The sequence below is a fragment of the Macrotis lagotis genome, chromosome 5, assembly GCF_037893015.1.
Source record: "Macrotis lagotis isolate mMagLag1 chromosome 5, bilby.v1.9.chrom.fasta, whole genome shotgun sequence".
Taxonomy (NCBI): Eukaryota; Metazoa; Chordata; class Mammalia; order Peramelemorphia; family Peramelidae; genus Macrotis; species Macrotis lagotis.
The window spans coordinates 183,621,919-183,648,000 of NC_133662.1; the positions used below are offsets into that span (position 1 = coordinate 183,621,919).

General features: G+C 35.5%; 1 protein-coding gene and 1 pseudogene across 4 annotated transcripts in view; both read right to left on the bottom strand.

Moving 5' to 3' along the window:
• Positions 1 to 26,082, bottom strand: part of PDE10A (phosphodiesterase 10A) — a 394,590-nt gene that overhangs the window by 155,734 nt on the left and 212,774 nt on the right. For all 4 annotated transcript variants that reach the window (XR_012468598.1, XM_074188006.1, XM_074188008.1 and 1 more), the window contains exon 3: positions 25,217 to 25,245. Coding sequence is in view for 3 of the 4 variants with exons in the window: in XM_074188006.1 (XP_074044107.1) it covers positions 25,217 to 25,245 (29 nt within the window). In the remaining variant the exon portion in view is untranslated. The remainder of the gene's footprint in view (positions 1 to 25,216; positions 25,246 to 26,082) is intronic.
• On the bottom strand, positions 455 to 9,631 carry LOC141488171 (NEDD4-like E3 ubiquitin-protein ligase WWP1; annotated as a pseudogene).

Here is a 26,082-nt window from a genome sequence, read left to right on the forward strand (position 1 = left end):
GGAAATATGTTTTGCACATGTATAATCTATATCAAACTGTTTGCTATCTTAGGGGAGCTAAGGAGGGAACAAATTTGAAACTCAATTTTAAAAAAAACATCAAAAATTATTTTTTCATAAAATTAGAAAGAATAAAATATTTGAAAACAGAAAAACATTAAGGATAAAGTATCTCATGAGGCTCATTTATATAGTAAAACTGCAATGCATTGTATTGTAGGCAAGACCTCTTTCTCCTACAAGGGCTCTTGGTAAAAAACTAATTTTCATTTTGTTTTCTTGCTTAAAGGCAATTTCTGTTTTCTTTTTGCTGTATTTGTTAACAATTCAATAGGATTACTATTTCAAAGTTGTTTTCAACTCAAATGCCTAATGTAAAAATAACTGATCCTGACATGATCTCTATCTCTCTCTTGTTTCTACTCTCCCTCCCTTAACCCACCCCTCACCACCATTACCTTGTCTCTGGTCCATATAGTCTAGGCCTCTATTTCCACTAATAGAGTGAGCATGAGCTACAGACGTAACATATTTTTCCAGATCCTGAACAGTTCTGATGACTGGCTAACAAAAAGAACAAAATATGTACCCTCTAGGGAGAAGCTCTTATATGTAGAAAATACTGAAGTTGCTAAATGAAAAAAAATGAGAACTCCTCAGGATTTACCAGCAAAATAGTTCATTCATTTCTTTTCTATTTTATATATATGTGTGTGTGTGTGTGTAAACACACATATATAAATACATATAAATATAACATATACATATACATATTATATATATATGTTTATATATAATAGAATTGCATTTGTTTTCCAATTACATACAATAGAAGCTTCTACCTATCATTTTTATAAGGTTTTGAAATTTTACAATTTCCCCCCCACTTTTCCCCAAAGAAAGCAATCTTTACATTGTTTCCAAGGTATGCACTGAACAAAATTGAATGCATTGAGAGGGAAAAAAAACATATTTTTGAAAGAAAAAAAATATTAGAAATAGCAAAATTATTTAGTTAAATAAGACACCTTTTTTAAAAATTTAAGGTAATAATCTTTGGTCTTTGTTTAAATTCCTCAGTTCTTTCTCAGGATACAGATAGTATTCTCCATCACAAATATCCTAAAATAGTCCCTTATTATTGCACTAATGAAATGAGCAAGTCCATCAAGGTTGATCATCGCCCCCAGTTGCTGTCAGGGTGTACAGTGTTTTTCTGGTTCTGTTCATCTCGTTCAGCAACAGGTCATGCAAATCCTTCCAGACTTCCCTGAAATCCCATCCCTTCTGGTTTCTAAGAGAACAATAGTGTTCCATGACATACATATACCACAGTTTGTTTAGTCATTTCCCCAATTGATAGATATCCCCTTCATCTCCAATTCTTTCCCACAAGCAGAGTTCTATGAATACTTTGGTACAAGTGATATTTTTAGTTTTACCCTTTTCCATGATCTCTTCAGAGGATAGATCCAGTAGTGGTGTTACTGGATCAAAAGATATGCACATTTTTATTGCCTTTTGGGCAAAATTTCAAATTGCTCTCTAGAAAGGTTGGATCAGTTCACAGCTCCACCAACAATGTATTTAGGGTCTTAGATTTACCACATTCCTTAGAACATTGATCACTGTCCTTTCTGATAGTATTGGCCATTCTGAGGTGTGAGGTAATGATTTAGAGCAATTTTTCATATGACTAAAGATAGCTTTGATTTCTTCATCTTCAAATTGCCTTTGCATATCCTTTGACCATTTATCAATTGAGGAATTACTTTTTTTTCAATTTGACTCAGTTCTCTATATATTTTAGAAATGAGTCCTTTGAATCATTAGCTTTAAAAATTATTTCCCAATTTGCTACATTTCTTTTGATCTTGTTACAGGGATTTTGTTTGTGCAAAAGATTTTTAATTTAATGTAATCAAAATTATCCAGTTTGTTTTTTATGATGCTCTCTATCTCTTCCATGGTCATAAAGTGCTCCCCTTGCTATAGATCTGACAGGTAAACTATTCCCTGTCCTCCTAGTTTGCTTATAAATTTTGTCTTTTATATCTAAATCCTGCACCCATTTTGATCTTATCTTGGTATGGGGTGTGAGATGTTGGTCTAATCCAAGTTTCTGTCATACTATCTTCCAGTTCTCCCAAGAATCAGTTTTCATCCCAGAAGCTGGTCTCTTTGGATTTATCAAACAGCAGATTACTATATCATTTCCTGCTGTCTCTTTTGCACGTAGTCTATTCCACTGATCCACCACTCCACTTTTCAGCCAGTACCAGACAGTTTTGATGACTGATGTTTTATAATGTAATTTTAGATCTGGTAAGCTAAGCTGCCTTCTTTTGCATTTTTTTTCGTTAAATCCCTTGATATTCTTGACTTTTTGTTTCTGCATCTGAATTTAGTTACGATTTTTTCTAGATCACTAAAGTAAATTTTTGGAAGTTTGATTGAGATGGCACTAAATAAGCAGTTTAATTTAGGTAGAATTGTCATTTTCATTATATTAGCTTGGTCTATCCATGAGCAGTTGATATTTGTTCAATTATTTAGATATGATTTTGTGTGAAAAGTGTTTTATACTTGTCTTCATAGTTTCTGAGCATGTATTTTGTGTTGTTACTTTAAATGGGATTTCTCTTTCTAGCTCTTGCTGCTGTAATATACATATATATATATAGAGAGAGAGAGAAATATTGAAGATTTATGTGGGTTTATTTTATACTCTGCAACTTTTGCTAAAGTTGCTAATTGTTTCCCATAATTTTTTAGATGATTTTTTAGGATTCTTTTCAGGGTTCAATCTGGTCTCTGCAAAGAGTGAGAGTTTTGTTTCTTCCTTCACAATTTTAATTTCTTCAATTTCTTTTTCTCCTCTTATTGCTAAAGTTAACATTTCTAATACAATATTGAATAGTAGTAGTGAAAATGTGCATCCTTGTTTCACCTTTGCTCTTACTGCGAACACCTCTAGCTTATGCCCATAACATATAATGCTTTTTTGGTGGTTTCAGATAGATATTGCTTATCATTCTAAAGAACAATCCATTTATTCCTATGCTTTCTTGTGTTTTTAGTAGAAATGGGTGTCATATTTTGTCAAGTATCTATTGAGATAATCATATGATTTGTTAGTATAATTGACTATATCATTAACAAACCAGACAGTTTTCCTAATAATGAACCAACCATGCATTCCTGGAATAAATCCTGCCTGGTCATAGTCTATTATCTTTAATTGTAACTTGCTGTAATTTCTTTGCTAAGATTTTAAGATATTTGCACCCATATTCATTAGGGAAATTGGTCTATAATTTTCTTTCCCTGTTTTGACTCTTCCTCATATAAGTATTCACACCATATTGGAGTCATAGAAGAAATTATGCAGAGTTCTATCTTCACCTATTTTTCCAAAGAGTTGATATAGAATCAGAACCAATTTTTCCTTAAATGTTTGATAAAATTCACTTATGAATCCTTTTGACCATGGAGATATTTTCTTAGGCTTGTTGAATTTCTTTTTCTGAGATAAGTTTTTTGAGTTATTTAATTTCCTCTTCATTTAACGTGGGCAAATTATATTTTTTGTAAATATTCATCCAATTCATTTAGATTATCAAATTTATTGGCCATAAGTTGGGCAAAATACTTCCAAATTATTACTTTAATTTCTCATTGATTTTCTTCTTTTTAAAAATCTAATTAGCTAAAGATCTATCTATTTTTATTGGCTTTTTCATAAAACCAATTCTTTATTAGTTCAATAGATTTCTTACTTTCTATTTTTTAAATTTCTTCTTTAATTTTTTAGAATTTTATATTTGGTATTTAGTTGTTTCTTTTTTAGTTGCATGCTTAGTTCATTGATTTCCTCTTTATTTTATTTTATTCAATAAATAAATAAAACCCAATAAGTTTTTAGAGTTATAATAGATCCCCTAATAACTACTTTGGCTTTATCCCATAAGTTTTGGTATGTTGTCTCATTATTGTCATTATCTAGGATGAAATCATTCATTCTATCTACAATTTGTTGTTTGATCCACAGTCTTAAAAATGATGCTATTTAGTTTCCAATTAGTTTTAGGTATAGCTCTCTATGACCCATTATTCCACATGATTTTTATTGCATTATGGTCTAAAAAGAAAAAAAAGTTTTCACTATTTCTGCCTTTCTGCATTTTGTTATGAGGTACATGGTCAATTTGTATATGGGTGTCATGTACTGCAGGGAAAAAAGGTATAAGCCTTTCTATCCCTGTTTAATTTTCTCCAAAGATCTATCATGTCTAGGTTTTCAAATATTCTATTTACCTCCTTGACTTCTTATTCATTTGTTTGTTTGTTTATTTATTTATTTGTGACAATGGGATCACTGCTTTTAATTTAACCTGTACAGAATAAATTGTGAATTTTGAAGAAAAAGGCAAAGCACAATCTAAGTTATTAATATGTAGAAAAATAAAAGTTTGGCAAAGTAAAAACTGTCATATTGGGAAAATAAGTAGTATGCCAGTATTTTCTGTACTCACCTAGCAGTGAAATATGTTACAGATTTTAAGAAATCAGTTTCATGGGTATATAAAATTTTGTGTAAGTTAATTTGATGGAATTTATAATGTATATTGAAAGCATGATACAAATGGTCATTTTAATTTTCTTATATTAATAAGGAAGCACATAGCACTTAACATAATTCACATCAGATTTATAATTTGTTACACGTTTTTGCAGTTCAGCAAATGCCCTCAATACTGGTAAAAACAAGTCTAAAATATTGTTCACTTTGGACAGAAAATAACTTTGTCTACATTTTAAAAAAGGACAAGATTTTAATATATGCTTATTTAATTCAGGTATATAGAATTTTACATAAACATAAAAAGGGATGAAAATATTTCAAGAGTAATAGAAAATCATTAGTTTAATAGTTTAAGTGTTCAAAAGTTTATGTAACTGCTGATTGATTTGGATTTTTGTAACCAAAACTTGGAACATAAAAAAGCAATGAAAGTTCACATTTTCTTTCTTTCTTCTTATTTGTAAATGTTAAATTACATCAGTTTACATGAACCTAATTTGATGTATAATCAAAGATTAAAATGAAACAAAGCAAAAAACAAAAACCTTTAGAATAGCAGAATTTCTTTTTTAAAAAGTGAAAATTACCTAGCATCCCAAGGTAATATGTAAACAAACCTTTATGTTGCTCATTGAGTTCTGTCCAGTTCCTATAATAAACTGTTAAGTGGCATCAGTTATATAGCATTCACTTTTATTGTATGTGATTTTTATGTAAATAAAGGTTTCATTCATTATTTTTGCTACATCATTAAAGTAACAGAGAGGAGTTATTATCAACTATATACTTATTTTTAAAACAAGTTGATAGAATTAGACATCTGTCTTCAGAAAAGCCAGCAGAATTTTTCTATGTACTCTAGGTAGGTATTAACCTAAGTCTTTAATACCAACCTAAACAGCCATGCAATTAAAAAACCTTGGCAGATATTGCATAAGATAGAACATGGAGCAGTTTATACATTTATATTTCTGGATAATATAGCCAAGGTAAAGCAAATCCAGGTCTTTTTCAATGATTGCAATTATTTCATATACTTAGAGCTCTATAAAACTGGAGCCACTAGCATATAAGTATATGTACATATAGATTTTAAATAAAGTCTCTTGTCTGCTTCAAAATTTAAGGGTGGTTTGTTTTTTTACTGGTCAGTCACCTCAAAGGGGCAATAAATAAAAGTAAAAAAAGGCTAAACTGTTTTTCATATCTTTGTGGAATGCTGAACATTTACGCTTTTAAAGTTCCAGAAAGCTCACTGTATGGACTGAACGGCTTATATACAACATCTGTGCAATTTTACTTGGCTGAATATTTTGATGCAAAAAACTCCTCTAGGACAAGAAGTCAACAATTATTATTGTCCAAAGCCTTCTGTCTCTTCTATTGCAAAAAGCAGTTTCTCCTTGAGCTGTTTGTAGCTTTTATAAGGTGGTAGATCCAAACGATTAAAGCATGTATGTCTTCGTGGTAACCAGGTTTCTTTTGCCAACTTTTTCAATACAAAACTTCTGAGGACCATTACTCCCCATGAGCTCAGCAAAGCCTCCTAAGGGTAGTCAGCAGGTTCCAGTGACAAACTGCATTAGATGCATTCTAACTTCATTGTCTGTCTCTTTCACAAACTGCCAGAACCAAATGATCTGTTTACTATTTCTTGCGTAATGTCGATATACAGTCTGCCAGTCTGCTAAATCGATTTCTTGCATACCACACAACATCACCTCCAATTCTTTTTCATCAAAGTACTGAAGCCATTGAAGGGGAACAACTTCATTAAAACCATCAAGGAAAGCTTTGGTCTGGTCTTGTACTCCTCGAGAAAAACGCCATTCTGCCATCAAACCAATATATTCTTTGTTTTCCTCAGTCACCAGGATATTAGAACCTCCCAACTTCAGATCATGAAAAGTCACTTTTCCCAAAATCTCCACATCAACTGAAAAATACATTTCCAGGCCACATTCTTCAATGTTGTTGTCTCTTATCCAGAAGAGGGAATTATAGAATTCAGTATCAATAGATTCCAAATCTTTAATATTAAGTTTCTAACTTAGTTTATAGAATGGCAAAGAGAAAGCAGTATCAATAAACTTTCCATGAAAGAGTGCCATTGCAATAAAGCATCCAATGAAACAAAAGTATGAAAGATGGTCTGGACTGATTGTTGATGCTGGATTAATCTGAAGACAATAATTGCTTTTTCCAGCATACTCAAATAAACAATACATAGAATTCAGCACTTCATGGGAAAGCAAAAAAAACCATTCTCTTGCCAGGCTACCATAGTCAAGTCCTTCTTCTCCCCTGAATATTGCATACAATCTTCTCCTCAGGTCATAAGGTTTTAGAGCCATGATCTGTTGCAAAGAATCTTCAAACAGTGCCTGACAAGGCACATTTATTTTCACATGATTGAGTAGTGCATTAGACTGGCATAAATAATGGAAATGTGCAAGTTTCCACCTATAGTTATGTTCATAAGCAATTTGAGGGCCTTTAGTTAGAGGATTTTTCCAGTACGTGGATCCTTAAATGTTGTTGTTTTTGTGTTATGATCCACAAAATACTGATTTCCCAGCCCTCAGGAAGGGGAATCTCAGGAAATAAACCTTGAGTTTGTGGGTCTTCCAAACTGTGTTGTTTTTATGTTATGATTTACCAAGTAAACTGTCATTTGAATCCACTCTTTTTTCCCAACCTGGTGGCAAAGGACCAAGTGGATCATTTTCTGCCGATAGCATTGATGCTGAATAGAGGTATCATTGGTTAAATTGTTGCATAGTTCCTTGAAGTTGGTTACACTGAGACTTCCATTGTTCAAAGTTTCTGACTGATTCCCTAGTGGGTGGCTGCCAGGTGGTTGTTCTGGTGTTATGGTCCATGTAATAAACTCTTCCACGATCATCAACTCTTCCTTCCCAACCTAGTGATAAAGGCTGTGGTCTCTCCCATGTTGTAGTTCTTGTGTTATGGTCAATATAATAGGTCCTATCATGAGGATCTTTTCTCTGTTCCCAACCTGGTGGCAAAGGTTCTATAATGGAATTTCCAGGTTGTTGACTTATAGGATCTTTAGGTACATTAGAAGACTGTCTTGGTTTGGTGGCTTCAATAGCAGAACTATTTTTTAAATTAGAGGCAGAGTTTACAGTATTTAAAGCTTCATGTACCATTTCTGCACTGGCTGAGGCAAAGTATGCACTATTTTCAGAGCACTCAGAAATTTCTTGAGTTATAGGATCTGTAGTAGTAGTAGTAGTAGTAGTAGTAGTAGTAGTAGTAGTAGTAGTAGTAGTAGTAGTAGTGCAATCAGTAGATATGGGAGTTTCTTCAGATCCTATTACAGTTCGAAGAGCAGGTGAGTTATCAATTGCTGCAGATGAAGATGATTCTCCCTTAACAGTGTTATTGGCAGACTGAGATGCAAGTGGTTTTGAAGCTGGTGTATTTTTAGGTCTGGCTGCAACATGAGGAGATGAGGGTGTGCTGTCTCCATTAAGTACATGAATGCAGGATAAATTTTGTACTACTGAATTTGTAGCTATATAGTTATCTACTCCATTAGCAACTTCAATGGCAGCTCTAGTTGTAGTTGTAGTACTTGCTGAAGCTTCTCCATTTTCACACATGGCACCACCATTCTGCTGTACTTTTATGGCTGCTGCTGAAGGGAAATTTGTTGGTACTTCCTGCTCAACCACAAATACATCAAGCACAACCGTCAGTTCACCAGTTTGTAATATTCCACTCTTATTTTCCAAGGAAAGCTTTTTTTATAAGGTTGGAGATCTTTATTCCTGGGGACTCTCTGGGGATTGAATACCCAAATCAGACAGTACCTAAGTATTCAGGGGATAGGGTTTTTATAGTGTTTTGAGGGGGAGGTATTGAGCCATATTCCCCAGTATTTTGTTTCTGAATACCACCCCCTTCAATGTGTTTGCCCTCCTATATCACCCCTTCCTTTCTTTCCCCTTTCCCTTTTTCCCTTTTCCCTTCCCTTCCTTTTGTTATTTCCCCCTTTTTTCCCACTCCCCTTCCCTTTCTCCATACCCCCCTCCCCTTTTAATACTTGAAAGGTTAGATGTCCGCAAGCTCCAAGGGCACAGCACCAACACCAGTGCCTCTGCTCCCTAGTTGACTCAAGCCCCTGCTGTCTAGCCCCACCACTGATCAAACAGGTCTGGCTCTCCGGCTGCAATTCAGCTGTTAATCTGGTTGATCCAGGGCTGATCCTCCCTCTGAGCCCAGACTCACCCACCCGAATTTGGCCAGTGCTGCTGCTGGAGACAAATCCTGAGGTAGATGTTCTTTCTCCTGGATTTTCTTTCTGGGTTTTGTGGGTCAGATTTCTTTTAAGAGGTTTGTTTCATGTGATAGATGGGGAAGAGATCAGGAGACTTTAGAACTGTGCCTGTCTTCTCTCTGCCATCTTGGCCAGAAGTCCAAAGGAAAGTCTTAATTGTTCTTTCACTCTTTCCAATTTTCTATTGTGTATTTCAAGAGCTTGTCTCAAGTCTACTGTTGCTCTTCCTAATAATGCATCTGCTTTTAAAGTGTGATGAGTCCACACTCTAAATTCCAATGTGGTCTGAGGTGTCACATTCATGGTTAATTGTTCATCCCATTTTGGATTAGAAGAACTACTTGATTTTGCTGTTTTCTTAATTTCTCCATCTACAGATAATTCTGCATAGATAGCTGTTCCAAACCAGTTCTTTTTTCTTTTCAGTTTGGCACTAGAAACAGTCACCTGAACCTGTGATCTTCCATTGTGATGATTACTAGTAACAGATCATGGTGAAGCTGTGGCCATTTCCTAGTATTCAGTTTTAGCCAAAATTTCTGGGGTGCAGCTAAAGTAGTCCTCAGGGGAGAAATCATATCCCTACAAACATACCATGGTCACACAGCAAGTACTGGAGGTAGAAATCAAACCCAGGTCTGTCCTGATGCCAGATCAAGTGCTCTCTCCACTACACAACACTACCTCTCAAGACCAGCGGCCAGTCCGCCTCCCTGGCCTACCCTCCCGTGGCAGTGGGGGTCTCCTCACCCCTTGGAGCAGAGGATCGCCATCTCCCCAGGGCAGCCACCCCAGCCTCGGCCCCCAAGCGGTGCAAGCTGCTTGCAGCTGCACGGACCCCACAGGCAGGGGAGACTGCAGACTCCGGGGCCTCCTTCCCCCCCCCCCCCAGCCCTCAGCCCCTGACTGCATGCCACCAGGGGCCAACCCTATACCTCTCTTATTTATTTTATTATTAGATTTATCTAATTCTGAGAGATAGAGGTTGAGGTCTCCCACCTGTAAAGTTTTGCTGTCTATATCTTCCTGTAACTCATTCAGCTTGTTCTCTAAAAATTTAGATGCTAGACTTCTTGGTACATAAATATTTAGTATTGAAATTGCTTCATGGTCTATGGTACCTTGTCTGAGATAAGGATTGCTATCCCATCTTTTTCACTTCAGTTGAAGCATAATGTAATCTGCTCCAACCATTTACTTTTATTCTGTATGTATGTATTTTCTTCAAATGAGTTTCTTATAAGCAGCATATTGTAGGATTCTGGTTTTTAATTCATTCTACTTTCTGCTTACATCTTATGGGAGAGTTATTCCCATTCATATTCAATGTTATAATTACTAATTTCGTTATTGCCCTCCATGCCATCTTCCCTCTGTTTGTATTTTTCCTCTTTTCCCCCTTATCTCTATTTTCCATTTGTTTCCCTACTTGCTTCCAAATACCACTTCCTTCAAAGTGTTCCTTCCCTTCCATCAGTATCTCTTCCTCCACCCTCTCCCTTTACCATATTAATACTTGAAAGGTAAGATAAGTTTCTAAACTTAACTGAGTGTGTGTGTGTGTGTTAATCCTTCTTTGAGCCAAATCACATGAGAGTAAGATTCAAGCAGTTCTCACTGCCTCCCTTCTTCCCCTCTATTGAAATAGATCCTTTGCACCTATTCATGTGATATAATTTACCCCATTCAATCTCCTTCATCCTCTCCTTTCTTTATTGTCCCTTTTAAAGGAGATACTATTTCTAAATCATTCTATCAGAGTCACGGATAAGTCATGAGGGTCCATCACTTCTGGATAAGTACATTCTCTCTAATAGAGTTACAATTCTTAAGAGTTATGAGAATCTTTCTCTCAAGTGGGGATATAGCCAATTTCATCTTATTGGATAGCAATTGTTTTTTTTTCCATTTTTACCCTTTTTAGGTATCTCTTGAGCCTCTTGTTTGAAGTTCAAATTTTCTATTTAGTCCTGGTCTTTTCATCAGGAAAAGTTGGAAGTCTCCTATATTGTTAAATGTCCATCTTTTATCCTGGAAGAGATGACTCAGTTTTGCAGGATGTGAATTCTTGGCTGCATTCCAAGCTCCCTTGCTCTTTGGAATCTCATATTCCATGTTCTTTGATCCCTTAATGTTGATGTGGCCAGATCCTGTGTAATCCTTACTGTGGTTTCTTGGGATTGAAATTGTTTTTTCATCTTTCATGACCTCCTAGTAGCAGTGTATACTACATACTGAGCACTTCCAACTATTATTTACCTCCCCTAAGGTTTCTGTGACTTGTGTATTTTGCACTTCTTTTATCATTCCAGTCAAGTCCCCTAAGGAGGGTAGAGGAGATGCTTGCCATGGTCTTTCCTCTGTTTGCATAGATCCAGATATAAAGCATCATACATGAGGTTTCAAATAGCCCATATCTAAGCATATGACCACTGTATCTTGAGGTTTAGCCCTTCTCCTTCTGCATGCTGATTGCCCTCCTTAGATATATCCTCCTTAGATTGAGGTTTCTCAAATGCATGTCCAAAAGTCTCATCTTTCCTCCTAAACACAAACATCTTTCAAGACTACTACCATAGTTCAGTCACTTTAGGTTCACAACCCAACTCTTCACTAACCTCATGACCTCCCAGACATCCTCCCCACCACACTTATCATGTCAATTATAACTTCAGAGAAGCTCTCATATTTTTCCCTTCCTGTCCACTAACAAGTCAGAAGCCTTTTTGGGAATTCATCAATACATATTACCTTTCTCCTAGACTACAATGATAGCTGTTTAGCTAGTCTTGCCTTCTCTTGAATACATCCTCAACAGAGCTCCAAGACTGGTATATTTGAAGTACAGGTCTGAACATAACAACTCTCTGGAATAAAATACTGTTCCCAGCCAGCTTTTCTCCTTGGTTTCCTATCAGTTTCTATCATTTTGTTCTGGTTTCCAGCCAAACCAGCCTCCTGGGCATAGAAGGAATGATGAAAGACAATAAAGTTACCCTTTCTCTACAATAAGAAATATCTTCAGATATATAAAGAGATTTAATGTGAGTAAATCTGACCATTATTCTCTAATTCCACAGAAAAACCAAAGAATTGGTTTTACCTTTCAGTAAGAGGGATTTTATTTAAATCTCTTCACTGGGGGAAATGATCAATACAAATTATAATAATGTTTGTCCTTCAATTTCAAAGAAAACCATGACAAACACATGAATTGGATTTGAGTGGCGGGGGGGAGCTGTATTAAGTCACCATCTTCACTTTTTCCTTCAGAGCCATCTGGGTCCAATGGTCAGATATGAATCAGCATGACTGGAGATAGCCCTGGATGTGAGGTGATCAAGGTTAAATGACTTGCCCAAGATCACACAGCTAGTAAGAGTCAAGTGTCTGAGGCTGGATTTGAACTCTATATACTATCTCCCCTCAAGGGCAGGGAGTAAACCAAATATCCAGATAGTTCTAATCCAAGCAGACTTCTCATCCTGGAGATACCTCTACCTAGATGGCCCTTTCCAAGACTTGGTGAATTCCTTCCTGGTATTGTCATTTAAGGAAATGGCCTGATCAGCAATGCTCAAGTTCTACTCTGCTTCTGATGCTGGGTTTTTCTAACTCCATCCTTTTCTGCTCTTTCATAGGTCTTCCTCTCCCATTGTTGATTTGAGGGAAGAGACTGGCTTTCTTTTTTCTTCTTTGTATTTATAACACCCCAGGCATAGGTCCTGGCATATGGAAAGTGCTTCATAAATGCATTAACTCTCTCACCTCAGGGGCCATGTTCCAAGTAGATAAAAGTGCTGGGTCTGGAATTAAGAAGGCTTATCTTCCTGAGCTCAAGTCTGGTCTTAGAAACTTACTAGCTGTGTGACCCTGGGCAAGACATTCCATTCTGTTTGCTTCCATTCTTCCTCTATAAAATGATCTGTACAAAGAAAAGAGTAAACCACTCCAGTATCTCTGCCAATAAAACCCTAAATGGGGTCATGATGAGTTAGAAACAACTGAAATGACTGAACAACATCATTTCTTTAACCCTAATATATAAAAATAATCTAGTGTGTGGAAAGGTTGAATTCTAAGTGTTACAACAACTACTAAGACAGTTTAGAAATTAATCTACTAAGTGAAACTATCTAAGAAACAAAGGACTCATTTGCATCATCTCCAAATATGAGAACATAAGTGTTCAATTACACTTCTGAACCCTATGAATATATGATTCTGATTCTGTTTCCAAATTTGTAGGACCCATCAAAAGGTACTAAGGAAGCTATATTAAATCTACTCCTCTTCCATAAACAAGGAAATGGCTAAAACTGCAGTGTCAGATGCTCTATTAAGTTGCATAAAGAATAGAGAAGATACACAATTTCCATTCAATCAACTCCAAGAACAGCTCATCTGGTCCTACTTGGCTCTCCCCATATAAGGAAATAAAAATACTGGGAATGTAAGGTATAATGATATATGTAATGTTCTAATCTGAGAAAAAGAAACATATATATCCATATATAATTCATTTTTCAAATCTAAAACAGGAATAAAATTAATATTTTAGACATAAAAAGCAAGAGCTAAAAACATCTCCCTAGACAAAATAATCAATATAGCCAAAAGAACTCCAGTGTACCAAATAGTATGATTTCATTCAGTCAAAACTCTTGCTTTCCTTTAGATTAATTAAATACTTAATGTGTTACATTTATGTTCCAAAAACAGCTTTGAAAGTTCTAAGACTAATAGTAAAATTAATTTAATATTGATAAACCTGAGTCAAATCCTATGACTTAAAGTGACATTTGATATCTATGAACATATATTTATATAGATACACATGCTACAGTACAGTCAAAATAATGAAAATCAACAATATGTGCTCATACACATATATTTCCATTTGTAGGATTTAAATGCAAATTTTCTATAAAAATAAATAGACATTTAATATATAGGAAACAAAAATCAGATTATAGCTTGCATGTTGAATGAAATGAAGGTTCTATTTCTATTGGAAATAAAGGTTCTATTCAAAACACTTATTTAAGGTTAATTTCCCAAAGACCCAACTTGCTTGGTTCCTGCAAAATCAATTATACCAAATGCTAGAGAGAGGGAGAGAGAGAGAGGGAGAGAGAGATAGAGTGAGTTTTATTGTATAATCATCAGAAGGCCTACTACAATGACTTTTATTACAATTCTGAGATAGGAACTCAAGAGCTTTCCATAATTTCTGGCAATTCTCCTTAAAAATCAATTTCAGATATTACCTCTCTTCCTGACTAAAGGTCTAGCACTGTATTCACTATGACACCTAGCTTTTCTTGGTGGCAAGCATGTCAAAAACTGTGGTGACCCTTATATCCCCACCTGACAGCCATGTTTCTATTGCTTTCATTTTTTCTTGATAAGGTTAATTAGCATTAGACACAGAATAGATGGGTTTTTATCTGGGGAGTTTTGGAAAATCAGAAGATCCATCATGGATGCAGCAAATGGAATCAATAATAGAAACTTCTAGAAATCTTAGCAAGCTGAATCCAGTGAGAAACTAACCCCAGCCCAGTATGGGATCAATCTGAGAGACCACATTATGCAAGCAATTTTTTAAAATTGTATTTATTGAAGGCAATGGGTGTTAAATGTTAAGTGTTAAGTGTTAAGTGACTTGTCCAAGGTCACACAACTAGGCAATTATTAAGTGTCTGAGGTCATATTTGAATTCAGATCCTCCTGACTTTGGGGTTGATGTTCTATTCACTGCACCACCTAGCTGCCTCACAGTAACTTTTAAGTCAGTTTAACCTTAAACCCAGGAACCAAGATAGTAGAGTTTAGTATGTCCAAGCATTTAAGCTTTTGTTATACTTGTTAAATAAATATCCTTCTAAAAACTAAAACTAAAAACTAATTGATATGAATTAGCCAATTAATATTAAGGAAATATTAACAGGTTGAATGATATTAGGAGGAACACACCACTAGATTGGTAAGTTCATGTATCAGAAAAATTCAAGTATTTTTTAAAAAACACCTCTCTACAGCCCAACATGAAATATACCCATATATATTATAGGGACCAGATCTAGCAATATCTAAACTGAAATCGTAGCCTTTAGAGAGTCTGTGCACCACATGTTTTTTTTCTCTGAATATTCTAAAGGTTAAAGTTCGAAGATCAAAGAGGTGAGAATGAAATTTTTTTAGTCTTGTTGTTATTTGATTTTATAATTCTTGCATGGAAGCATAATCTCCAGATTATCTAAAAAGATGTGAGATTCCAAATATGATGGTCCCTAATGGCTGAAGTACTAAGGGGAAAAAAATGTCAAACAACTCAAGTATCTTTGTCAAGAAATGCCCATGGAGTCATGTAGAGTCAATCACACCAACAAACTACTTAAGTAAGGAAAATATCTGTTTTCAATTTATTTTTATTTTAGTATTAGACTTCCATGAAATTCACACAAGTAGTCACATTGACAAAAATCACAGATATGAAAAAACATAAATACATACAAATATATGTGGGGATGGGGGGGAAGAAAGGAAAGATCATCCATCAATGATGTCAAATAAAATAATTTATCATGCCTATGGTTGCATTTTTGTAACTTGCCCTATCCATTCTCTTTATAACTATATGAAAAATAAAAAACCATACTATTTATTGCAATGAGAATATTCCCTATATTCCCTGAGATTATTTGAGGGGAAATGCACCTTGTTTGCAGCTATCTCCAAAGCTACACAATTCTATGTGTGATTGACACACCAAATAAATCCAGACCTAACAGCTCTAACTTGCTTGGTTCCTACAAACTCAATTATACCAAATGAGAGAGAGAGAGAGAGAGAGAGAGAGAGAGAGAGAGAGAGAGAGAGAGAGAGAGAGAGAGACAGAGAGACAGAGAGACAGAGAGCACAGTGTAATGAAAACAATCCTGATTTTTGGGTCAGAAGACTCAAAGACAGTAATCCCATATGGCCTTAGTCAAGTCATGTAAACCGAGTCTCAGTTTTCTAATTTATAAAATAAACGAGTTGGATTAGATGTATGGAAAGACTGACACATCTGCAATAAAAGGGCACTGGCTACAATCATAGTTCTGCTACTTACTACCTTTGTGACCTAGGAGAAATTGCTTAATCTCTCTAGGGCACTCTCTCCTCATCCAGAAAATAATAGGATTAGCCTAGATCATTTTCTAACTCTAAATTCCCAATTCCACTATTCATACCATGATCCCATTCCTTAAAAAGATACTTAATTTCCTAAGTGGTCTGATATTTCTCACTCATACAATTCTGATTATATGCTTTTAGTCTTACGGACTAAACATATATATATATATATATATATATATATATATATATATATATATATATATATATATATATTAATTTGAAATAACCCTCTCCCTTTGAATACACTTCATCAAAGGTTTTCCAGGAGAAATTTCTGTTTAATCAAAAGCAAATGACCATCTTATCACCTGTGATCTCAAAAATAATCAAAAGAAAAATGTGTAAGAAAAATATGATTCCACAGCCTGACATAAGCCAGATAAAGGGAATATAGCTTTGTGAACTTATAGGGCAACTCTCAAGGGGAAAAATACTTGTCTAAAACAATAAGTATTTATTATCTATACCATGACCCCTTGTCTTATCTGAAACACACTAAAAGTATGTTGATGAATTAATTGTCAAATTTATCAAATATATCTGGCTTTAGAACTTTAGAACTATCATAAGATTTCCCTACTGACTAGGCCAAGATAAGTTCATAGGATAGGCCATCAGACTTCACTTCAAATCCTCCATTTGAAAGGTCTAGAGAAAATGATAGTTCTTTTTTTGATAAAAAGAGCATATCAAGAGTGACCTTGCCAGAGCTGTGTCATAAAGTCTTCCATTTATTTGGCCAAAATATACATTGCAATGAAAGAGTACTTATCAAATGATATTTCAGAGTGGGTCTAATGATACAACCAGAGATAATCTGTCATTAAGAGAAACCAATAATACCTTCACTGGGATTATGAACACCAAGGGGGATGATGCTTCAGAATGGATCCAATGACAAATATCCAATTAGTAATCATGTATTATGAAGCACCTGCTAGGTACCAGGCACTGTGTTAAGGAAACAAGAAAGGTCAAAAGCAGACTGTTTCTCACAGAACTCACAGTCTAATGGAGGACATAAGAGAGACACAGATTAAGGAAAAATCTTGAAGTCTGTCATCCTGAAACACCTCTAAATGAAGGAAAACGATGGGATCAGGATATAATCTTGAACTAGTAGTAAAAATGACTGACGGCAACTATTTCCAAAAAAATAGCCCATCATAAATGAACCCTGAAGTTGATGAATTCAAATTATCATTCTACTTATTATCAGAATGACTGTGGGGGCAATTACTGAGGCTCAGTTTCCTCCTTTGTAGAGTGTAAGTTAGAGGCTAGTTGATAATGAAGGAATCCATATCAGAGGTATCCTTGGATCATATCTGAATTAGGAAGGAACAAATAACTATCACCTTGATCAACATTTAAGTTTCCATTTGTTTTTGAAAGTTCTCAAGACAAGTAATGATGATGATCTTATATGATCTCTATAATTACTTGCAATTTGAATAAGATGAGTTCTCCTTAAGCAAGATTTTTAAGAAAAAGCTGAATGATCCCCTTTTCAGATTCTATTATTATTATTCTTATTATTCTGTAAAAGAGATTCGAGTGTTTTGAACTAGATGGCTTTTGAGGTCCCTCCTAAGTCAAGATCCTCTTTAATTTTAAAGATGAAGAGAAACTGAGGCTACATTTCCAAGGAATTTCCTGAAGAGTATGTGGTATTTTATAACAGAATCACAAAGAACACAATATCCTAGACTCCATTCTGCAAAATGACATCAACTTTTAAACTCATACCTTCTCAAGGCTTATTCACGCCCCTGAATAGACTTCTTACCCTGCTCCAGCTCCTCGTTCTTTCCCCCTCCTCTAATTGTGAGCTCCTAGCAAACAAGAACTCTTTTGTGTCTTTCCTTTGTAGCACCAGTACGTAGCACAAGGGTTGGCACATCATAAGCATCTGATGAATGCTTATTGACTCTAGCATTAATTAAGTTTTCCTCAATTCATCCATAATTGCAGTTATGTCCAGAAAGAAACTTTAATATTTCGTCACTTCTGATAGCACTTGTTCTCCAATGGTAATTTCAGTTTCATCATTGTTCAGTCATGCCTCACTTTTTGTGACCCCATTTAGGGTTTTAGAATGGTTTACTAATTCCTTCTCCAGGTCACTTTACAGACAAGGAAACTGAGGAAAACATTAAATTATTGAGGTCAGATTTGAACTCACAAAGGTGAGTTTTCTTGACTCCAACCCAGAGTTTGATATATCCACTGCACCACGTCACTGCCCAAGTGATGGATCTATTATTGCTCAAAAGTAAAAATGCATCATACAAGTTTTATGCCTTAACAGAAACACGTGAAAGAGTAGCAAATTAATGTCATTATACTTTATTGCTATTTTTCATGTTCTCAGATACTTTGTAGTACTGTCTGAATACATAGTTTCATCACCATAGCACAAGGAAGTATAGCACCATGACAGGGAGATTTCAGTGCCCAATTGTTATCATCTGTACACAACATGTGCTATGTTTTATAACACTGAAATATAAATCTTTATAAAATACTTTAAATGATAAAATAATACACACCTAAAATCCTAGCACTGGTTTACACAAACTAGTGTCCATAAATTCAATTCTTTTTCTTTCTCCCCCTAATACCTCTTTCTTTCCATCCTGTTCAAATGGAAGACTTCATTTTAACATCTTTCTTTATCCTTTAGCTCCTGTTAGAGATGACCTGCTGACCCAGAAGTGAGTCAGGAATGTAATATTCATATTTGTTTATAATATTAGATAAAATACAAATTATAAAACATAAATATTCAAAAATTTGGGTGCAACTGGAACATACACTTCTGCAGACAAAAATGGTTACAAACGTCGACTGCTGTACTTAATACCAATTAATGGTCAGCACATCAAATAAAGTTAGGGTATAGGGTATAATTGCATGTAAGATTTATTTAATATAAGTCCTGATAAAATTTAAGTTTTCTCCCTTCTGTCCTCAAATGAGTTTCTTGAGTCTCTTTAGTGTACATAGAACTGAGTCCATAAATTACTGCTGCTTCACAGTCCTAGAGATATGAGCTGCTGAGATTAGCAGAGTATTTATGAAGCATTTAATATGCATCAGAAACTGTGCTAAACACTGGGGATACAAACAATAGACAAAACCTAAAGAAGGGCTGAAGAGAAAGTAGGGAGGCAAGGCCACCAGTGGGGAGCTCCAAGTGGCTCCAGAGTGAATTAAGAAAGCAGCACAGTGAGGGCATGCTCCTAAAATGGCCAGCCTTCAGGAGCCCAAGCCTCCAAACATTGAAAGTCCATTGAACTACCACTGTCTTTAGGAAACTATGCAACTAGAATAGGGTTGGCATGGCTTATTCCTACCAACTCTTCATACATATCAATGCTTCCAAAATTGGAAAAGACAAATCTCAGCTTCTGGAAGGAGATAGTACAAAATTCTGTAATAATGAATCCACTCCTCAGGCACAAGAACCACTGCAGTGACTTCTTAATTGGTCTCTCCCTTTTCCAATGTGTCTTTCACAACCCTATTTAGAAGACAGCTAAGTGAGCTACAAGGTAAAATCCACGACTTGGGAGTCAGAAATGCTTATATTTAATCCTGCCTCAGACACTCACCAAAGAAATCACAACCTCGACTGGCCTCAGTTTCCTCATCTAGTAATAATAACAATAACAATAATAATAATAATAATACCATACAATATTTTTGTAAAGATTAAATGATATTATATAAGTAATATACTTTGTAAGCTTTGAAGTCTTATTATATAAATGCTAACACATTAATATTGTTTCCAGGTATGACACTAAGTATTTTGTCAAGGAAGACATGAGTTCAAACCCTACCTCCAAAATTAATATCAATAAGCAATGTGCAAATTCTTACAATGGAAAAATCACTTAATCCCTTTCTCAGCTTAATCCATAAAATAGGAATAATAACATCTACTTTACTGTGCTCAGCAAACTGCTGAGAGAAGCAAAGGAGATTATGGATGTAAAGTGCTATAAATGCCTATTAAAGAGGCAAATATCACAGCCATCTTCTGCATCCTTGCCAACTTTGGGGTCTCTGTCAGGAGAATGCAGCACAGTGGGGTTGGAGGTGGAGACAAAGAAGGGGCACATTGGAGACAATGCTTGATTTGCAGCAGGGAAGAGTATTTGTAGGAAGGTAATCACTTTAAATCACTTAGTGGATGCAGACACTACAGTAAATTTAGCAAAAAGTCTTTTCAGCATGAATAGATTGGTTGGAATGTACTTGTAGAGGAGCTGAAAGGGAGAGATGTGTTGAGGTTTGGCCGTCTGGAACATTAATGCAGACAAAGTACTCTCAGCATTTTAGAACTAGAAATGGTCTTCAATGTTGTCAAACCTAACCCCTAAAATTTTCAAATGATTGAACTGAGGTCCAGACTGGTTAAATTATTTGCTGAGAGTCAAAGAAAACTGGGATCTAAACCTAGGTCCATTGACTTCAAATCATTAGGGAGCAACTAATGAACCAACCTACTATGAGGATTATACCAGCGGATATGTGAATGTGAGAATAAAGAGGTTCAATACTGATAGGCAAAAGATGTGCTGATCCTTTGATGTTGGAAAAGTGAGTCTTCTCAGAATTGGAAATAGAGAACGTGATTTGACCTGTGTGTCAAACACAAAGTTTTAAGTTATCTGTACTAGCAGCAGTGTTGGCAATCTGGAGATGAGTCAATCAATTAAGACAAAACTGAAACATTTTCTGCATTCTAGAGATCTAGATGACAGAAGACATCCCTGGTTAAAGAGAGAGTAGAGAATTGGCTACTATTATCTAGAGACCTCAGTCCTGCAGAATACACCTGTAGTTGGTCCATCTAAGACCATATTTTTTTGTGCTTACATAGGCCCTCTGGTCCCTTGATCTGATGATTCAGACAGCATTACTAATATTTCAGTGAAATATCTGGACATTGTAATTCGTTGGAGCTAGGTACAGAATAATGAAACTGAAGTCATTTCCACAATTCTACCATCCTGGAAGATGATTACTTTCATTTTCTAAAATCAAAATCAATCAATCCACCAACCAATCAACAAGTATTTACTAATTATCTACTACACACCAGATATTCTACTCGATGCTGGGGACACTAACACAAAGAATGAAACAAGCTCTCCTCACAAACAGCTTACATTCAGTTACATTACAAGGACAGCAAAGATCTGAGCTGAGTGAGGTAGGAACCTTGTGGAGAGGACTTTTAAATACAAGTCTCTACCCCAAGTGCACCAATTAATAAGTTAACAGGGATTTATCAAATACCTATCTATTAGGTATTGGAGATAAATCCTGGCTTCTAAAACAGGGGCAGGGCAACATAACTATATACCTCCATCTTTATATGTGTCTTTTGTGTGTGCACACCTATATTACATAGATGTGTGTGTGTTCACACAGACACATAAGGTTCACACAGACACATAATAACAGACATTATTAGTTGGGGTTCTGGGAAAGTTTTCATGAAGGAGGCTGATGACTGATTTAAGCTTTGACAGCAGCTCTAGAGTTTTCAGAGTAGGGAGTCAAAGAGAAAGAAGACATTCTAACATAAGAACAGCCTATGTCAAGACATATAATATAGGAAATAAAATGTTTTGCATGAGAGATGCTAAGTTGGCCAGTTGGGTTGGACCACTGTCCAGAAGGAGACCAAAGAATTTGACATAGTAGCATTCAGAACCACTTAGCTCTCTGAGGCACAGGAAGAGAGAAAGAAATTTGTTGGTTCCTTCTGAAAAGTTCAGAGAGGGTTGGACAGGAGAAAACCACTAGGAAAAGTCATCAGAAAAATAAAGCAGAAGAGAATGAAATAAAGTACTCAGTTTTGTTAGTCAAGCAAGGAAGGATCCTTGAAAATATGGGAACATATGGAGAGGGATTGCTTCCCTGTGAGGAGAAGGAAAGTGGAGAATGGGGTCTTCAGAAGCAGATCCTGGAAAGAGACTGAGCTATAATTAATAAACGGTTAGTTTCCTGGACATGCTCCAAGCTAATGACAGCTAGTTGCAGGTAGTAGGAAGGGCCTAGAACATGAGTGATTGTTGGATGAAGGTGAGACCTTGATAGAAGGAGCTGATAGGGTATGCCTTATGTTTGGTAGAGAGAGATCAGTTATAAATGGGAATCATGGATCAGCATAATCTCTGGCATGTAAATATGTGATGGGCATTTATTGGTGTGACATGACCCCTGCCAACTTGAAGAGGATGAGTTGGAGTGGAATGACTGTTGAATTTGGATTCAGGGGATCCAGGTTAAAACCCTGGCTTTATAGATTTAGGAAAAAATAATAATGAGTAACATTAGGTCTATAATCTCAAGTAGAAATAAAGGAGAAATACTATGTTCAGACCTTAAATTATACTATAAAGCTTGTAATTATAAAAATCATTTGGAAGCTATGTGGCACAGATGGTAGAGCACACTGCTCTTGGAGTCAGGAATAATTTGAGTTCAAATACAATATCAGACACTTATTAACTGTGTGAGCTTGGGCAAGTCACTTAACCTCTATCTCTTTAAACTTCCTCAAAGATAAAAGGGGAAAAATTGTACCTACCTCTCAGGACTACTAAGAGGATTAAATGAGCCAATAATCATAAAGCCTGGTTAAGTACTTCTCTTAGCATCTTTGTGATAGTTCATAGAAAGCAATCAATAAATGCCCATTTTTTTCACTCCTTCCCCACCAACCCCAAACCATTCCCATACCCCAGGTTTATACCATTCTCCTTGACTCATCATCTACTCCAGATCTCCATTTCTACCCACCTAGTGTCTGTCTCTCACCTAATCCAAACCCTTCACTCCCATAAACAAAGCCACCTTGGTTCAGAATTGGATTACTGCAACAGTCTATTGGTCTTCCTGCCTCAAATCTTCCTATTGCAAGTCATCCCACAGACACTGCCAATTTTCTTTAGTGCAGACATATCCATGTAATCCTCTTAATTCCAGTGGCTTCCTATTGCCTTTAGGATCAAATAAAAATTCATCTTTTTAGTCCTTCTTATATAGCCTTGTCAGAACTTCTCTTTCCAAGTTCCCCTTCTTACACACTCTGCAATCCAAACAACTTGGCCTTTTCCTCTGTTCCTCAAGTGCAAGTTGGCAAAGTTCTATGTGTAAATATTCGCTATCAACATTATTTCTTGTATTAATATATTATTATCATTATGTCAATTGGGTATACCTGCTGCTCAACAAATGTATCATATTTTATCTCTGGTTCCCTATCATATTCCCCATAGCTCTAAACTTCTTCCTCTCTCATGTTTCTGAGTATAGCATCGCTTCCTCACTGTCATCAGATTATGCTACCTCCTACACAACTGAAAAGACTGAAGTCTTTCTCTACTCTTCTCCATCTGCCCTCAAAACATGGGTTTTCACTTTTATCTCTCTCTCTTTCCTCTGGGGAAAGGGTCCATCTTCCTCTCCATTAGTACCTTTGATTTCCCCTCCCTCATCTCTCAAGACTAATCTTGCTTGTACTGAAAATCTATCCCTTTTTTAAAAAATCTATAACTTGCCTTTCCTCCTACAAGCACCCTCAGGTTTTTCCACTTGTTATTTTTAAGACTCCTCTAACTTTATTCCCTCCTATGATTCTTCTACTGCCAAATATTTTAAATGAATAGTATACCTGCTTGCCTTCATTTCCTCACTATTAACTCATTTCTCAACATAAAAACTAGAAAAAGGCAAGGTTGTCTATTTTCTATGGCACACAAAAGAAGACGGAAAGGACAATTTTAGTACCACTTTTAATAGATAAATGTGCATATTTATGTTTTCGGGAATCTTTGCTATCCATGGCATACAGACACTTATTCCAGGGAAAATGTATTATAAAGATCAAAGTGTCAAATGAATTGTAACTTGTAGGAAATTCAGCCTACAAATCTTTCTCAGGACACAAATACTCTCCTTCACTCTTTAATCTCATGCAATCTGGATTATATATTAATTATCAATGCCCTCCGAATTACCATGTTCATCACTCTGGAGTACAGACTATGCTGCTCTATCATAGAATCTGTTTTCTGATAGTTGGCTACCCAGGCCCGTAAAACTCTCCATTAGTCCCTCTATCTCTACCCACCCTCAATAGTCCCCTCTGCAGTAAAGCCTTCCCTGACTTCATTTAATTTACAGACTTTTGTACTCTTCTCCTTCTGTCTTCCTCTCATATCTTCATATCCCATTTTAATTTTCATTGCATTTATGTGTGTGAGTGTGTGTGGCTGTGAGCGAGTGCATACATGTGTGAATGCCTTACCTCAACTATACTGTAGGCTCCTTGAGGGCAAGGACCATGTCTTATCTATCTTTCATCCCTGTGTTTACCACCCCAGCACACTGTACATAGAAAGACCTTGAAAATGTATATTGGATTAATTAATTAATATCTTGATTCTTAAACTCCTCATATTTGGATTGTTATTTACTAAGGGTCAGTGATACAAAAAAGAAAGAAAAAATTAAAAGCTAGCTAAACTTGTAAAAGACTCTCCTTCTATTTATGACCAGCACTGTAGAGGGATATTTGCATATACAATTCTATCATTGATTTTCAAATGTTTATTTTCAATACTAAAAAGGATGAATGACACCCTAACAGGATATTTCCTTCTAATGCTCAAGTATTGGATTTTTCAACATTTTGTCCAATTTTAAATATATTACCGAAATAAAGGATATATAAAATTAAAATATAATTTTGTGGGCTTAATCAATAATTTAGCACTTATACAACATAATATACTAGATATTATAATACAGTCCTTGTCCTCCAGGAGCTTAGTCCCTTGAAGTACATAAAGTTAACATGACTATTTCTCTTGGATGTGAAAAAATTTACTTGATACTTGCCAAAGTGACTAATACCATAATGCTGCCAACACTGGCATATTGGATTATCATCATTTCCCAAGCACCAATAACACAATTATATCTGGGCACTCTAGTTTCAAGAATTTTTCTAGATACAATGATACTCCATGAAATATGTAAATAAGTAAATAAATAAGCAAGAATTCATCATTTGGTAACAGTAGAAAATAATTCTTCATGTTACTTACCCGGGTGATTTCATTAGGAATTGCTTCATCTGTGAAGAAAAAAAAAAGAAAAGAAACAATTAAAAACTCTAAGCTGGTCCAAGCAATACATTCCATAACACCTTCCTCTTAATTAAGTCTGAGAATTTGGTTTTTAAATGTTTGTTCTAATGTTTAAAGGCTAATCACGAATTAGAAATAAATCTATTATATATTTATGTCTATTCTGCATCAAATCAGAAGTCTTAAGTCTCCAGTTCTAGAGTAGCATCAGACAGACACAATTCTCATTCTAAGTAATTACAACTCTTTAATGAACTCTTTAGTTCAGGGTAATAAGGGATGAAAGTGGAAAGAGTGTTTAAGACGCAAAGAAAGAAAGTGGGGAAAAGGGAAAACTTATCCGGAAAATCTGAACAGTAACTCCAGGAATCAACCAGTCTGTTGTACACCCTCTGTTGGAGGGTCCAGGTAGCTTTTCTTTATGTTAGAGTGTGTGGAATTGGATGAAGACATCTAGAGAGAACTAAATAAAATCTGCTACCTCTTTTTTTATAAAGTCATAACTCAGAAAGATTTTGATATTTTATCTGTTCTGTACTAAGTAGGAAGGGAACCCCCAGTGGAATTAGGCTGTGGAATTCTTTTATTTTTTCCTTAAGATACTTAGCATTTAAAGACCTTCACTGAGAGTGACTAACATTATCATTTTTATCAATAATGTTTTCTTATCAATTATCCCTTCTACTCATTATTCTCCCCCAAAAATTACTTCATTCAATCCTGACTAAACTTCTTAAAGTCCCTAAAAGTACCCCTTTTGCCTGTTTTGCAGACATGTGTGGTCTCCAACCTAGCCTCACCCAAAGTCTTGTGTGCATCCAATG